The sequence below is a fragment of the Polypterus senegalus genome, chromosome 10 (genome assembly GCF_016835505.1).
Source record: "Polypterus senegalus isolate Bchr_013 chromosome 10, ASM1683550v1, whole genome shotgun sequence".
NCBI classification, from domain to species: Eukaryota; Metazoa; Chordata; class Cladistia; order Polypteriformes; family Polypteridae; genus Polypterus; species Polypterus senegalus.
In genome coordinates this window covers 118,009,082-118,026,997 of record NC_053163.1, presented here as the reverse complement: position 1 = coordinate 118,026,997, position 17,916 = coordinate 118,009,082, and the positions used below count along the sequence as shown (strand labels likewise).

Below are 17,916 nucleotides of genomic sequence, written 5' to 3'. Positions count from 1 at the left end.
CCTGGAAGGTACTGAAAGTCTTGAGGGGGAGTCTTCATTCTCCCCCTTTCCTCCTCCTGCAAGCAGTACACGCCGTCCTTCTCATGTGCGTAACATAGGAGGTTGTGGCTACACAGCTAGAGTATACTGGATGCATCTGCGGCCCTTTATCCCTTTCTTCCTTATCAGTGGTATGGTTGTGGTCCTGATTTTTATCCTACACTCCATTATTCACAGTGGGCCTTTTACTGATCCCAGTTTCTTTGAAAAATTTGACAAACGCTGGCCTAAGCCACTTGGCTTAAATCTCAACCAGGTACACAGTAAGAATAGCAGCAGTTAAAACCAGATGGTTGGAATGAGCCCAAAACCTGCCATGGTTTAAATCTGAAAGTTCCAGTTAAATTGCTTAGAACAAGTACTTGCATTTGGGGATAAACTTTGATTACATATGCATCTTTCGTACTGCACCTGTCTTATAGGTCTTACTAGCTGAAACAGAGTAATTTTGAGTTGATGTGGAGCTATATCATATGATGATCTTTTTGGTCTATAGCACTGTGAATCCTATTGCTGCAACATGAAAGAGTGTACCATGCCTATCTTTTATAAGGGCTGTTGGACTGTTTCTCTCATATTCTTGCTCTTGGCTCACTGTTCAGAGATTTCGATAATGCTTTATCCTTTTTGCAATGGATACCACTCAAGTCAAAGTAGCAAATCAAACTATAAAAAGGTACAGTCTTTGTCCTTGACATTGTTTTTTTTTTTAATTCTGAGAAGTTTCTTTCCTGAGCTTGTCCTGGATCACGTGCATGTTTTTTTTTTTTGTTTTTTTTCCTGCATGGCTTTGGTGTGTTTTGTGATCCAGCCATTCTTCTCCCCAGCCAAACTCAATCCCTGTGCCAGTTATAAAGCTGAGCCAACCTAGGAAATGTGAGTAGTAAGAAAATGCTCTCTTGCCTGTTTACAGTGTTCGCTACGAAGACCCCCAAGCTGTGGAAGGGCTTGCTGGTGCTTTGGATACTAGGCTTCAAAACACTGGAGCTGTGAGTATGGAGAATTACATGGAGTATAAAGCTGTCAACACATGTAGACACAATACATTTCAGTTTGTTTACCCAGAGAGGGCTCATTGAAATTGAAAAAGGTGAAAAATGTTACTGTGCAAATAATTCAAATTATGTAGTAAGACATCTATAAATACAATTAATTATTAACCCAGAATACTAATTACTGCTATATGGAAACTTGCTTGATGCTAAAACAAGCTTTCATTACATGTTTCTTGCATTACCTCCTTCAGCCTAAAGGATCATGCTGATTTATTAAAATGAGCAATAACCGTGTAATTAACTTGTGGCCTAGCTACTAGGTTAGTCTGTAATTCTACGTTACTAATGTTATTAATGTCCAGAGATAATGTTGTTAATGCTATGATTGACACATTTACTTCAGGTAAAAGTTTCTTAACTCAGACAGCTTAAATCATGCTTGAGTTTCATATAGTAATTCGAGCACTAAGAGAATTTGTTGTCTTCTGTTAGACAGGTGCCTTTCTGTTTAGTGTAGTCATTTCAGAGAGTAAATTCTAAGGTAAAATTAATTGAGAATGGGCTAAAATATAAAAGCTGCGAGCAGCCATACAGCAGGTAGTGTTTCTGTGTTACAATTTCTAGACCCCCACATTGATTCCCGCCTAGGGTGCCTCTTTTCTTGAGTTTTGCCGTTTCTCCGTAACAACAACAACATTTATTTATATAGCACATTTTCATACAAACAGTAGCTCAAAGTGCTTTGCATAATAAAGAACAGAAAAATAAAAGACACAGTAAGAAAAGAAAATAAGTCAACATTAATTAACATAGAATAAGAGTAACGTCCAATGGCCAGGGTGGACAGAAAAAACAAAAAAAACTCCAAAAATAAAATCTGTAGGGATTCCAGACCATGAGACCGCCCAGTCCCCTCTGGGTAACCACAACTGTCTTCCAGTATTCTGGCAAAAAAAAAAAATGGTTGACGTTCGGGCTCTTTCGTTTTCAGAAAGTCCAATCAAAAAGCATAGTAAAAGAATAAATGTTTTCCATCATTCTCATAATACATATGTGTATATATTTTGCAAGTATTGCAGATGTCAGGAAAGTGTAATATGTTACTTTTACATACACAATACCCCCTTATATCTGTATATGTACTGTTTTAGGTAGAGTCTTTGAAATGACTATTTTCAGTTTGGCTGGGTTATTCTTGATACTTAATTTATACTATATGTTCACATTTTCTAATTAATATTTTCATTATTCTTCATTTAAATGTTTTACTGTACATTAGGATGGTTGCCACTAAGCATTAGAGATTAGACTCAACTACTGTAATACTTTAGAGCATTAATTTTAAAATATGCCCTGTAAGATAGTCACTAACACACCCCAGATACGAACAATTAAAAATTACTTAAAAAAGAATAAGGCATTACTTTTGGAGTAACTCTGTACTATAAAGCCATATAAAGATATGTGCCTTATTAGATATTAATAAGAAATAAGAGTAGTTGGATCCGTTTTCCCTGACATAAAGCAATGTTTGTCCTGTGACTGTGGGGTTTTATCTACTTTAGGACATCCTTGACTTTAGTGAGTGTGTGTGAGTGTGGGTTTATATAATCTAACAAATAGTGCCATTGTCATGAGCAGTAATTGCAGCAGATAATTCTACCTGGTTTACATTGTGTATAGCTATTTATAAAATATATATTTCTATGGATGTGTATCTTGTTCCCATTTACCATGTCTATGATAGCATACTTAACCACCCCTGTATCTTTTTCAAGGATTTAAACAAGCAGCTACTGGAGAGCCCTCTCAGTAACTGGATGGTGAGAAAGGGCATGGTGGGTCATTTGGTGGGCGACAGGTTGCCTCTTTTTAATACGATGGTGGATTTTTATTTAGATTGTAAAATTCTTTTTTCTGAAACATGCAGGCTGAGAGCCACAATCAAATAAACCATCCATATCTAAATGCCTATCATTTTGAAAAATGACACCTACCTAAAAATCCACACCAGACAGCATATATCTTTATTCTGGTGGTGACCTGTATCATTTCTGTACAACTGGTTTCATTTTTCCTTTTTTTTTTCTTTTCAATGCTCTAATACCTTATAGTATGTTACATTTAATTTTAATGCAAACTATAGAGCTTATTAGTTTGGTTATAATTCTGCCATCATATTAAATAGGTTAAATGAATGTTATACTTCTGGCTATGTAGTTTTTACACAGAATTACAAAAGTAAATTCAGTTTATCCAGTCTTTTTTCCACATTTTTGGACTTCTCATCCTAACATTGGTGAGAATTCCTTTGTTTTGGCTGGTAAATTGGATGAAATTGCAGAGGTGATGTGCACTTTTCATTTCTCATGATGCCTGTTTATGTACATATTACTTTTGATATTTTTGCATAAATCTTGGCATAGATTATTAGCGCTGGTTTGTTTAGTGGTACAGTATGTGTTTGCTGCAGTGTGTTGTTATATGATGTACTTGTTTTGAACCTGGATGTTTGACATTTCTGCCCCATGGAGCTACCACCAAGTAATTTTCATTGTAGTTTATGATATAAATTGAACTGAATTGAATACTAAAATATGTAGGGTGCATTGTTTATTTTCCCTTTGGAACTATTTTATATACTATAGCAATGAATTTATGTACTACACATATCATATATACATTGATATTGCAAAAACATAGGCAAATTTATGTGCACAAACTGGATTCCTTTGTTTCCTTTTAAATTGTTCTTTTAAACTGTAGATGGCAGTAATTTTGCATTTGATAAAATGAGAAAGCATTCTATATTCACTAAATATGTACAAACAGATGTGAAGACTGTTGTGGAATGGGAACATAAAACATGAAATCCCATTTGGGCAAAGAAGCATGTACAGTATATAGCAGGAACCATTATCATTTGCTGTATAATTCCACAGTTTACAAAAAGCAGAAAATGTTTTGGAAATATCCATCCATTATCCAACCCGCTATATCCTAACTACAGGGTCACGGGGGTGTGCTGGAGCCAATCCCAGCCAACACAGGGCGCAAGGCAGGAAACAACCCCCAGACAGGGTGCCAGCCCACTGCAGGGCACACACACACACCAGGGACAATTTAGAATTGGCTTTGGCAATATTTTAACTTCTTTTTTTAATGTTGATTAATTTGCAGAAATAAGAAAAGCACATGAATTCTGTATTTTTATAGGTACTATTTTTAAGTAACGAAAGTGTAAAATATCATATATAGGGAAGAACTTCAAAAGTGTATGTCCTGAATTTCACTTCACCAAGCCCTTATAATGCACCTAGACTTCGGTCGTAAATGTTGTTTCTTAATAGTGTTATTTATACATTTGCCATTTAAAAACTGAACCCTGGTTGCAGGATATTTATCAAGATTATCTCACTGTCCTGATCAGTGGATTTCAATGCCAGTCCTGGGAGAGGAGCCTTTGGATGTTCTTTTTTTTCCCCAGAAAGTTTCATAATCAGTGATTTATTTTGCCTGTAATTGCTCAGTGTTTAATCATCTGCTCCTTTAATTTCTCTTAATCTGAATTGAGAGAAGATCAGCAATTTTAATATTCATTCCAAACATTCATAGGAAATTTAGAAATATTAATAGTTTTGCCACCGTTTTAAGATCTTGACCCTCTGTTGTAGTTTCCAATAAAAAAAAAATAAAAACACCTTTTTTTTTTCTTTGGTGTTCACTCTATTCATTGTATACTAATGACAACAAATGTATAAGTTAAATTACTTAAGTTTGGTCACTGGTAAATAACAGCTTAAATAATTACAACACCTGGTAAAGGAAAAGGAAAATGTTCATGATGAAAATGTTAAACAGCAAGATTAAAAGAAAAAATAGTATATCTCCAATGTAAAAAACATAACTCCTAACTACATTTCCAATAAAAGTTAGCAAACCGAGTCTTGCAATTTTTTTGTGTCAAGCCTTTCATCATTCTGTCTCATTTGCTGAGGGAGCAGATTCAACAGAAAAGGGAAAATTAATAGAAAAATAACACAAGGGGATTAAGAACTTAAAACTATGGCTAAATACAAATAGTTTCTAATTTCTTAGGAATGTAAATCTCACACTTTTGCTATTTTCTAAATGTAGAATAACATAAGAAAACAGAAGACCAGCTGATTAAACACTGAGATCAATTAGAGGTGAAATGACTTAATGCTTGCAAAGTTGGTTGTAACAAAAATCTGCAGCCATAAGGCTCCACAGGGTTAGTATTGGAAACCACTGATCAAGCCGATCCTTTATTTGAGTCAATTTGCAATTTAATGTTTTGATTTCAGTTGCATTTTCCATCTTGTGGTTTTGTTCTAGACTTTAATTTGCCTAGGACATTTATTACTGATGTGACAGATCTGCTCTCTGGCCCTTTTTTATCATTAACTTCACCACTTTATTTTGCCTAAACCTTGCAATTGCCTTTATTTGCCCATAGTTCCATCAGGCTAGTTGCAGTATTATCTTATGGTGTTAAGACGAAGTAATAGTAATGACATTTTTCGATTTAACCATGACCAATTTAGGTTCTACTAACTCAGACTATCTGTTTTACCTTTTTCATTTTTTAAGAATATCTGCATTCACATCTATATCTTGTTTATGGAAATTAGTTTTATGTGTAGTATAATTTTGAAATCATGAGTTTTCATAATTTTTACCAAATCTCCCAAGATGTTTTGTAATTAATACTAACATAGATGTAGGTGAGAATTACTTTTAAAAAAAGTTGTTAAACATATCCATGAATAATAAAATTGAGCAGCAACAGTGAAGCTGGCAATGTAAAAAATGTAGTTTACCTGCATTCATCTAAAATACAGTAGGTTTGCTTGTAATACATTGCACAATACACTTTAAGCACGGCCCTGACTTCCCACTTTGTACTGTTGTTTCTGTTCATCTGGATAATAACCCGTTATTCTGCTGCTCTCCTTCCTTAAAAGGGTACATCTGTTGGCAATTACAAATTTATTCAATCAGAAGTATTCATCCCAATCAACATCCCAGCACTCACGAAACACAATGTGTATTTATTATGAAAAGGTGATGGCAGACCGAAAGATGGAGAGTTGCAAATCTTAACAAGAGTGGTAGCGTAAGCATATTCTGCACCCCACTTTTTTTCCCTCTGAAAAAGGGCAGGGAGAAATGTGACTGGAATTGCGCCTAGGAATTCAGTTGCCACACCATGACTTGGCATTTGATCTGTGTGTACTGTGAGACTCCCTAAATGGAGCTAGCATATGGAAATAAAGTTGGACTACGCATGTGTGAGTGTGTGTGTGTGTGTATACATGGTTCTTTCTGGGATTGGGTTCTTTCTTGGGACATTGGAATTTGCTCTTGGGTTTCTGTATGCTGAGCTGTCAGAGTCATATCACCAAATCATAAACCTGATTAAAAATAAATTTCATGGTTGCATATTATTTTTTAAGCTGTCAGTAAACAACCTGTTATTTTTCAGTGGTGTTTACATTGTTTTCTGTAGCCTTCTATTTTTTTTCTTTTACTTATTTCTTAGCAAAATAAAACATGATTTGGTGATTTTGAAGTCAGGAGGTGGTTTCACTGGAACATGTAAACACTAAAATTAATGTTATTCTTATCTAAACAATCCAAAAGATGCATGTCTAAAAGTTTTTCAATTAAATGAAAAATTACTTACCAGTGAAACTGACTTGTCTTGTGGTATGGTATTTTATTTCCAAAATCATCAGTTATGAGAAGATAATCCATGTAGAGTAAAGTACATCTGCGAATCCTACTAACCATTTAATCTTCCACAGATCCCTACAACTCAGGCCTGTTTAATGGATGATATTGAACAGTGGCTATCTGTGGATGTGGTAAGATACTTTTTGTTATGTAATGTGAACATCTATATTCTTGAAGTTGTCTGCAATTCTGCTTGCCCAATAGAAAAAGCCAGACAATCTAGCACACTTTACACTGTTTTTTAAATACAGTTCTATTCAACAGAAGTTTGAATAAATGTGTCAGTAGCCCTTGGACCAATTAGTTCTTAACCTAGCAAAAGGTAAAGACGTCTGTAACATTATCACAGAGGTGTAGTAAATGGAAATCCGGTAAAATATTTTTTTTTTCACAAAATAGTCTTTTATTTTGAGTGTTGTTGTATTTCACACATCTGTCCAGTAAAGCTGCATAATTTCTGAAGTACATTTTGGTTAGAGTTTCAGTTAATCTACTAAAGTGCACATCAGCAATATTTCACAGTATGTGGAGAATTTGTTCAGAATGAAAATAGCAGTTTCATACACTAGAAAAAAAATAGGTATTTTTTGACTTGCAAGTAATCTCTTACAATTTTTATAATAAGAATGAAGATTCGGTAATAATGCAGGTTTCAGGTAGATGGCAAGCTAATAGAGAGTTCTATACAGTATACATTAAAGCAAAATTTGATATTTTTGTATACAAAAGCAATTCAAATTTGAGAGAAATCTACTCTCTCTCTCTCTCTATATATATATATATATATACACACACTAGCAAAATACCCGCACTTCGCAGCAGAGAAGTAGTGTGTTAAAGAAGTTATGAAAAATTAAAGGAAACATTTAGAAATTAACGTAACATGATTGTCAATGTAATTGTTTTGTCACAGTTATGAGTGTTGCTGTCACATACATACATACACACACATTATATATAAAGTGTATATATATCTAATATCTATCTCTCTCTCTTTATATATATATATATATATATATATATATATATATATATATATATCAAAATACCCGTGCTTCGCAGTACTGCCTGTACAACTTTAAGTACTGCCTTAAAACTTTTATTAAGAAGAAAATTAAGCCTTTTTAAACTGAGGGAAAATATACCAATAATTATTTATTTGTTAAGGATCTCTTTTGTATACCACATTGTGAGTTCGGCCCTCCGGTTGTAATATGACTAAGCTGTGCGCTGAGCTTACTCTTGAGCATGCAACGTACAGTTGGCCATGTGAACAGTAATCTTGTTTCAAATCTCACAGCTTGGATTGCTGCTGTCATAATCGGTTTGAGTTTCATGGTTTGTTTCAATTACGTTAGTATTTGCAGGACTTGTTGTGTTGAAGTGACATTCGGCATCTGTCAAGCGTTGTAAGTATACAACCAGTTTCATCGATAACTTCACATCCAGCTTTTGAAAGTTTAAATATTCATAAACATCAAAGTGTCCACTACTGAAATCGTCATCTGTGAATCGAAGATGTTTAAGAGGCATTGGCGGTTGTCCAAAAGGTGTAAAATATTTGGCCATTTCAGTACACTTGAAAGCGACAACTGAACAATTCAGCCGCAGCCATCAACTCGCATACAGAACCATAGGTGAAGGGCTTAAGCATTTCACTCTTATAGTGCTCCTGTGTAGTATAATTATCTCCTGTACCGTCATCAGTCCACATCTTGAACCTGTCCCAGTCATTCAATACATAAGACACAATGTTTCTCCAGATATCAAGAGTGAGCCTGATATGGCCGTGCAATATGTAACACAGAAAATGGAAAAGATAGGTGCCATCTCCGGGCATGGAAACCACTCAGTAAGTGACAGTTCTTTGATCGATGGTGATCACCTTGATAGACATGTTAATGCAGGTACGGTTGGAATGATAAAGGAAATGGGTACCTGAACAATGTAAAGTATGTCTAAAATACCTAAACAATAACTGTAATCGTAATAAATGAACAGTAAAACAGCGGAGAAGCCATGGATTAAATAAAAAGGCTGTAGTTATTAGCAGGGAGACGTGAATCCCGTGGCGAAGCAATGAAGGGAATGAAGAGAATGGAGCGACGGACGGCCTTATATAGGCAGGCAGCCAACAACGTGAGAGGTGTTGGGATGGGGGAACCCAACGCCGCCTCACACGGTGACTGAGCTGCAGGCTATGGACATATATATATGTACGTAAGTAGGATTCAGTTAGCGTTGGGAACCCGCGTACCAAATTTCTTGAAGATGGGCCCATAAGTAACAAAGACTGTTGAAAAGTTCTATATGGCGGCCGACAGTGGCATCATACCACCGAAATAAGTACCAAATTTCAGCCTTCTACCTACACGGGAATTTGGAAAATTAGTGACGTTGGAAAGTTCAATATTGCGGCTGACAGTGGCGTCATACCACCGAAATAAGTATGTACATTGGTTTCAGATAGCGCAGGGAAGCCGCCTACCAAATTTCATGAAGATGGGGCCATGAATAAGAAAGTTCAACATGGCGGACGTTGTTGACCGTTATGCATAGAATTTCGAAATGAAACCTGCTTAACTTTTGTAAGTAAGCTGTAAGGAATGAGCCTGCGAAATTTCAGCCTTCTACCTACACGGGAAGTTAGAGAATTAGTGACGTTTGGAAAATTCAATATGGAGGCCGACAGTGGCGTCATACCACCGAAATAAGTTTGTACATCGGTTTTGGTTAGCGCAGGGAAGCCAGCTACCAAATTTTGTGAAGATGGGGTCAGCCTTCTACCTACAAGGGAAGTTGGAAAATTCCGGGGCGGCTGAACACACGCTTAGGAGATGCCGTTGGTTCATCTGCTGTCTTTCTGCTGCTGGGAAGCTGCCTGATCTGCTTGTCTCTTGTCGTTGTTTTAAGAGCTGGGAGCACATGATGCATGTCTGCCAAAATCAATCCAACAACTGCTAGGTTAGATGTCTGTGGACTTTTTTTAAGTGTTGGCTCAATGCCTTGTCTTGCGTGACATTGTAAATACAACACTTGTCCTTTATTTCCGGCCCCAGGCATGGTTAAATGTCTTTCTCGAGGACGTCTAATGCTGCTCGCGTTGTGGAGGGGGGCAGCGTCGATCATTTTAAAGCCTGTACAGCCGCTGTCCTTTTTGCCACTTCGTGTCTCTGCTGCTCACGTTGTGATCGCTTCTCCGTGATCATAAATATACACCTGACTGAATTGTGTTTTCTTTGAAATTAAACTTGCCGTTGATTTAACTGTTGCGGGACCACAGATTCTCATAGCGTATGGTCTATTATTGTGTAAATCTACTTTTTGTGCATTGAATGATGCAAAGGCAAAAAGGCTTTTTCTGCTCTTTGCCTTTTATTTCTGACCTCACTTTGTCCTGCTATGTTTTCAATTACACCTGGTCCTGGTGATTAATTTCCTTTTGTTTACGCTAATGCAATCTTTACTATCTTTTTTTTATACTGTAGCGACTGACGTAATAAAGTGTCACAAAAGTTTTACTTGAACAATCGCCGACTTTGCAACCCCAAACACAACTTTCTAGCACCCTCTCCAACCCCTCTTCCCCCGGGTCTCACCCCCCATCCCCCTTACCGTATCAATCAATACCCCGCTATCAGTCTTCCGTGCTGTACTCCGCCCTCCCCCAATCAGACCTAACAGTCACTTAAAACAAAAAAGGCTTCAGCCTGGCTGGGACGCTACAATACTTTCGAATTTTACTGCTTTCACATTCTTTACCTTCCTCTGCATGTGTATCGCGTCATCGTTTGTTTGAGCCTTTTCTTTCTCTCCAACGCTTTTGGGTCTCTTTCCTCCACGCTGCTCTTTCTTTCTTCTTTGCTTAGTCATTGGCGTTTCATCTAGAACATATTGTCCTTATACGCTTTATATGTGCTGAGAGCACAGGATCTGTGTGTGCTATGTGCCTTTACACGACTAAGTGTTTGCTGGTTGTGCTCTTTTATTTGATATTGTTTGCGTCTCGCAGGTCTTTTAAGTGTCTTCTGAGAAGATCACGTCTCGTCGTCTTGGTTTTCTTTTCCAGGATTTTTTTTATAATAGAGATATATAAAATCCTAAGCCTAAAATTGCAACATTTTATGTGACATTTTATGTCACGTTTTTTGTCACTCTTTAAGTCGGGCTTATTTTAAAACCTACATATATATGTTTGGTATCATTGTTTTCAGAATTTATCGAACTTTAATGTGATGTTGTTAGATTTCCAGATTCTTATTCCATTTTTAAATTATAAACTAAAAAATATCAAGAACTTGCGTCCCGTGAGACGACACTTTGTGCCAAGAGATTTGACCACGCCCGAGGCCGGAAATAAAAGACAAAGAATATGACAGCTGCTGTGCAGGCTTTTAAATGTTCAAAGTGGCGCAAGCAAAGCGAGCAGGGGGGAACCCCCTAGTATTGATATAAAGTTAAAAAAAAGTAAAGCTTGCCATCTTAAACAATATAAAGAGTGTCCAGAAAATAACATCTCCATTCCAGTGAAGGATAAGTATTGTTCAAATCCTTGTTCAGCTTCCACATTACTGGACAGAAGGTTTTGCTGTCTACCTAGTGTGGAAGATTTTGACATCAAAAATTAAGAGCAAAACACCATAAAGGTGCAAAAATGTCTTTGCAATAAAAACAGAAATGTAGGATTAGAATGTGTTTTTAAAGATACAGAGATAAGCTAAGAAAGTCTTGTGGAGACACATGGACCTAAATGATGCTGAGGCAGAGTTAAAAGGAATAGAAATAAAACCAAGATGACCCTAAGCCTAGTATATGTCATGTGTGTTAGGTAATAGACTTTAATCCCCAAAGTTACTGGTTACTAGTTTAGTAGTTGTGTCAGACTGTACTATATATCTGTATGGTTTTAAATTGCATTGGGATTGTGATAGTTCTAGAAAGGTGCTATACTAAAAAAAAAAAAGTCTGATGGTTTAATTTTGCAACGTTGTAGCTTTGACAAACCTGGTTCCTATATGTTTATTAATGTTGACTGGCAATGTACAACAAAATAGAGTCAGACCTATTAACTGACACTTAATTATGCCAGACAATCACACACTGTTAGGACACAGAAGAGATACATGATAGGTAGGAAAAAAGCGGAAAGTCTCAAGTGCTCATATATTGTAGTAGGTACTAGTGCCAAATGAAAAATGCCAGAAAGTTACATTTATCTTAAATTTTAAACCATATATGAACTGAAATTAAATATGACATTATATGTTTTAGCCTCTTATGATTTTACTTATCTCAGATCCAGATTTCTAGAATACAGTGGCAAAAAAAGTATGTAAACTCTATGGAATTACTTGGTTTTCTACATTAATTTGTCATAAAATGTGATCAAATCTTCATCTGTGTCACAAGTTTAAACAAACACAATATGCTTAAGCTAATAACACACAAACAATTATTATCTTTCCTGCCTTTATTGAACACACCCATCAAATATTCAGTGTTCTGTGAAAAAAGTGAACCATTGGATTTAATAATATCTAACAAGTATTTCCAGTAGCTGTGGATCAGACCTACACAGCATTTATGAGGGATTTTGAACCATTCTTTGTTACACAACTCCTTCAGTTTAACCATATTCTTAGGGTGTCTAGTGTGAATGGTTCTCTTGAGGTCATTTAACAGAATTTCTATTGGGTTAAGGTCTGGGCTCTGACTGAGCCACTCCAAAAAGTGTATTTTCTGTTTTTGAACCATTCTGTAGTAAAATATCCGGTACAACCTCATCGTTCCATTAAACCGGGTCTTTTGGTCACTCCCTCAGCTATGAAAAAATCAGTTGCAATCAGAGCATCTACCTATTGTGCCATTATGAGTAAGAGAAGCACACTCAGTTGAGACTTTTAAATCAAAAATAAAAACCTACCTTTACTCCCTTTATTACAGTGTGCGTTAGAATTCAGTCAGGTCTGTCATCCTTGAAATATTTCTTATTATATTATTTCTTTTTTGACATACATTAACTTTTAATGTTATTTTATTTAAATTCTATTAGTTATTATACCCTATAACATTGATTTTGTGTAATTTTAATTGACGTTCTTATTTTATTTTATATCTTGTCCCATGTATTCTTTGTACAATGTACTTGGCGCATGCTGCATGGTGATTTTGCACGTTAAATAAAGTTGATTGATTGAATCTTTTTTTATTGGTTAAAGTAGCTCTAAACTGTAACACAAACTCCCGAGACAAGTTAGCTTTTGTTGAAGTCAGTCTAGGGCCAGACTATGTAAATGGCAGTACGTGGGCCACATGCAGCCCAGAAGCAACTTCCAAGTGGCCCAAACCAGGGTCCCACCAAAAACACAGAGAAAAAAACAAGAAAAACACATTTTGCGGGCCTTCAGAAATTCCAGCATAAATTCATATAGTAGTATAGACCATGAATGCAACACTCCATGTAGCCTAGCAGATAACTGGGTCACATCCTGGGTCCTCCCTCTGTGGAGTTTGCAAAGCGCTCAGAGTAGTAAGTAAAGCACTATGTAAGCATAAAGAATTGTTATTGTACTTGTCAAATTGTCAGTTTCAAGTTTTAAATACTATGTTTTTTCACCAAATAATTAAAACATGTAGCGCTAGGACTCTCGGTCTCTATATACATTCACAGCACCTCAAACTAGATCTAAACGCAACGTAACCATACCACCGCCTTTTCGTTTACAAAAAAGTCACTGCTAATCACACGCGTGGTGATTTAAAACACTTCTGTGTTCCCTCAGTGTGCAGGAGATGTTGTACTCCTGTGTGTTAGTTACTGTTCTCACTTGTTGCACTGAGAGCTTAGATAGCATTCATAGTTCTTTTTTATTGTGTTAAATGTACTTTGTGATGTGCCTGGGTCATATATGACCAAATTGTTTATTTTTTAATCTCAAAAGTGGAAACAAAGTATTGGTACTACCTCAGATTCTGTTTAGTTATAGCTTTTTTATTGTTTTTTTATGTACTTTTTGATGTGCCTGTATTAGATGTGACCACATTTTAAAGGGAAACAAAGAATAAACATTGTATTTCATTAATTTTTCAATGCATTAATTTGTGTTGGTTTAAAATGTCTTATTACGTTCTGCTTACCGGCCACTGAAAATGTCTGGCCCAGCTGAATTTGTTACTGAATAGCCATAGTCTAGGTGTTCACATACTTTTTCCAACCTATGCTGTAAATGTTCAAATAATGTATTCAATATGTACAAGAATAATACTTAAATCTGTGTTTCTGTAGATAAAACAGGTTGTGTTTGTTCATTATTGTAACTTAGACGAAGATCAGCCCATATTATAGGACAAGGTTACACATAAATGGAGTTATTTTCAAAGGGTTCACATATTTTTTTCTTGGCACTGTATAGAACAAAAAAAAATATTTTCACTTAATTTTCCAAATATTTATGAAATGCACAGTAGGTAAAGCACACACAACTTAAGCCGTAAATTTGTGTATCTGGAAAAAAATAATTCACACAGGAAGCACAGACCAATAAATACATGAAAACAAGCATACAGCTGCTCGCCATAACTGAGTAAACAAGTGAGAAAATTCATCATCTAGACTTCTATTAATAGTAAGCTGTATAGTTAACAATGTCTGTTGGCTCATGTAACTTTCCACATTCCCCAAAAGCAATGTAATTTTAAACACAGACTCGAGCCTAGTAAATGAATCATTTTATTTAAAGAAGATAAAGTAAGGAATTCAACACATTATTTGTAATCTGTGCTGCCTATTCATATTTATTTAGAACAGATGGCATTTTCTCCTGGTGTGTGTGTGTGTGTGTGTGTGTGTGTGTTTTTCTTTTTTTCCTATTTCATATATGCTCTTTGTAAGTTGTCCTTCACCTGTGTCTAGAAAGGCAGTTGGTACAGTAAGCTTCAGATAGGTTCCAGTCTCTTTTGAGTGACTCTATCCTAACAAAAAAATCAAATCAATGATTATGGTTAGCAAAGACATCTTTTTCATCTTTTTTGTCTAATAACAGTCAGAATGTTTTCATTTTTCTGCCAAAACAAGGTTTAGATTTTGACCAAAAAAGTGCTCATGTAACCATTTCGCAGCAGAAGTTATGCTCAAAATTGCACGTTTTGTCAGTTTCAGCCCACAAACAGAAATTGAGTTACGTTTGGTCACTATTTCCTGTAATAGCCACATATTGTCTGCCAACATTTGTATATTTCTGAAAGTAAAAATGATTTGGGTGAAAGCTACCTTCATCCTTTCTATTTTTATACAGTCCCGTAAGAACAAGTCCTACTGATTGTTCAATGGAAATTGCATAGAACTGTACAGTTTTGGAGTTTCGTGAAAATCGGTTAGAGATGACATCCACCAATAATTTTTTCATTTGTTCTGCCGGGGTGTGACATTTGTTGTATTGGCACACAGTCGAAAGTTTCACACAAATATCTTTTACAAGTGGCGGCTAGTGGGAGAATTGGTAGATAAGCTGCCACGTGGACCTGACCGCTTACTTGATTTCATCGTAGAAAAAAGATAAAAGCAATCCTGTAATTATTCTTCTGAAGAGATCAGCGGTGGTCACCTGAAGTGCACTTGAGCAGAATGAAATGACAATATGTGATGTCACAAATGTTAACTCTTATTGCCGTAACAACTTGATGCAGAATTATACATACATGGAATTAAAATTGTTGATGGAACTGTTGTATTATTAGTTGTGAAGCTCCCAGTAAATTGTGCAAGTTTGCATTTTGAAAATCCTGCAAGAAGCACATTGGTTTATTGTATTTGTGTGTGTTTTTTTCAATAAACAGGATGATGAGAGTGCAGACACAGAAGGAGTCACAAGTGAAGGTTAGTCTGATTATTTTTAAATACTTCCAGATACAACAACCAAGGCCTTATACTTTAAGCCCATGAATAACCCTTAATATAACTAACTAACCAGACAAGAACTTGTTCTCCTTGCCTTTGTTCCTATGATGCATTTTTAGATCTATATTCATAGTACGCCCCCCTCTACACTCAGACACTAATACAAACATTACATAGAATAATCAAGATGTAACCTAAACAATACTGCGAGAAGAGGGAAAAGTCTCCTGTAAAACCTACATTTTAATTACACTTTTAAAGGCATTTTGTATCTGAATTAACCTGACCATGATGCTAGATCAGTTAATTAAAAAAGCATAGCGTATCTCATCACAGTGTCACACTGTAGTTAAAGATTCTGTTATTTACCAATTTCTGTCACAGTTTGTCATGCAAGTGTACCTGAACTTTAGATTTCCGTATTTATGTGTTACAGAGTTTGATAAATTTTTAGAAGAACGGGCAAAAGCAGCTGAACGACTGCCGTCTCTCCCAACTCCCCCCTCTTCGGCACCACGCACTACATCCACCAATTCTAGCCGGCATACGCAAGAGACTGCTGAGGAGAACCTGTTTGCTCTGTGAAGCCCAGTATGCAGCACATCCCATGCCCAATGTCAACAGCTGCATATTATGGATGACATTGAAATGAACTGCTGTATGTTAATCGTGCAGTCAGAGTTTTCATCTAACCTGGAATTGATTTCATTGGGTTGAGAAGGGGCAGGAAGTTATTTACACATTATTGATAAAAAGCATGTTATCACCTTGACCACAGGGGGACTTTGCATTCTAAACATATCAATTGTTATGTGTTTGTATAAAAATATACTTTTTCTTTAGTTCTATGTAAAACAGGTTATTTGTATTTCTAATGGGCAACTAGTTTACATGTCAGAAACTCAGCCTGCAGTAAGAGACCAGTAAACTTCAAATTGAAAAGACAGTAGCACTCCGTAAGTATATAGGGGGAGTGGGGAGTCATTCTTTGAACACTAACAGCAGTATGACAATCGTATTATCTGTGGTTTTAGCTAATCTTTGACTGATGTGGGGGTATATTTAGAAATTTAATTGACCGCCCTATATGCATCTTAACCATAGGAGTATTCTGCATTTCAGCCGCCAGGTCAGTTATTATATGTTTATTTGAAGTATATAGTTTGATGAGTTATGAACAAATCCTCTAAGTAGTGTTTAACTTTAAAAGACTCGGATCCTATTACGGTAGTAAGAGACCATCTGCACACCGTCACTGAACGTGCATGTTCAGTACAGATTTACTAATACTGTAGGATGAGCTGTAAATTTCTAGCATAAAACGCTGCCATTCTTTTGCTAGGTGGGGAAATTCGTCATTGGAAAATCTTTCTGTCAGCGGGCCTGTTTTAATAGGCACACAGGTACAGATAAGCACAGAAAATCTTAAGGAAATCTCAACCCCACCCAGTTTATGCTGGTATCCAAAACTGATTTATCCAAGCAGACCGCTTCCTGCAAGACATGTTTAAATAAAATAAATTGTTATTTAAATAGTCTCTGAAATGCATAGAGTAAAAATTCATTGCAATGCTGTAATAATTATGTTCTTTTTTATAATGTATCCTCTGCTTTAATTGCTGATTGTATTGTTTACATTTAAATTACATTTTCTGTTGTTTTGAAGTTGAAGGATTTAGTGGCTTTTCTTATAACAGAATTTTACTTTTAATGTGCAACAGAAGGATATTCTGCAATTGGTATTTACATCTATTTAATTTGCATTTACCAGTTAATCGGTTAATAATTTTTTGAAGAGAATGACCTGATGATTTTTTTTTAACTTGGTGCAGAATTATAGCTGCTTAGCTGGTATATTTACATCTATGTGGGTTGAACAAATAAGATAAGCAATTTAATAAATTATACATATTTATATTGAAATTAGTACCGCTGCTGTGTTGTTTTCCCTTTTCTTGCCAAATTGTTACAGTCTTCTATACAAAAATATAGTGGCATTTACTGTTACTTGCAGAAATTCTTATCTCACTCTGCACTTATTGGGTGTATCGATAAAGGGGATCAGACAGAGTATACGAGTCAGGAGCAGAACTTTGAGTTTTCCGCATCCTAACATCAGCAACACCAAGGAACTGGTTATTGGTTTTTGTCCAGTCACTATCCAGGGAGTGCATGTGGCTCTGGAGGTGGTACACCACTATAAGCACTTTGGGGCTCCACATCAAT

At 36.0% G+C, this 17,916-nt stretch overlaps 1 protein-coding gene across 2 annotated transcripts in view; it reads left to right on the top strand.

Annotated features, from left to right (window-relative positions):
- The window catches only part of tom1 (target of myb1 membrane trafficking protein), an 86,665-nt gene extending 69,056 nt beyond the window's left edge, over positions 1–17,609 (top strand). The window contains exons 12-16 of one of the 2 annotated variants that reach the window (XM_039766443.1): positions 953–1,028; positions 2,813–2,857; positions 6,866–6,925; positions 15,630–15,669; positions 16,127–17,609. In XM_039766443.1, coding sequence (XP_039622377.1) covers positions 953–1,028; positions 2,813–2,857; positions 6,866–6,925; positions 15,630–15,669; positions 16,127–16,275 — 370 coding nt within the window. In that variant the 3' untranslated portion in view covers positions 16,276–17,609. The remainder of the gene's footprint in view (positions 1–952; positions 1,029–2,812; positions 2,858–6,865; positions 6,926–15,629; positions 15,670–16,126) is intronic. The other variant, XM_039766444.1, reaches the window with a different exon arrangement.
- Positions 17,610–17,916: the final 307 nt, after the last annotated feature.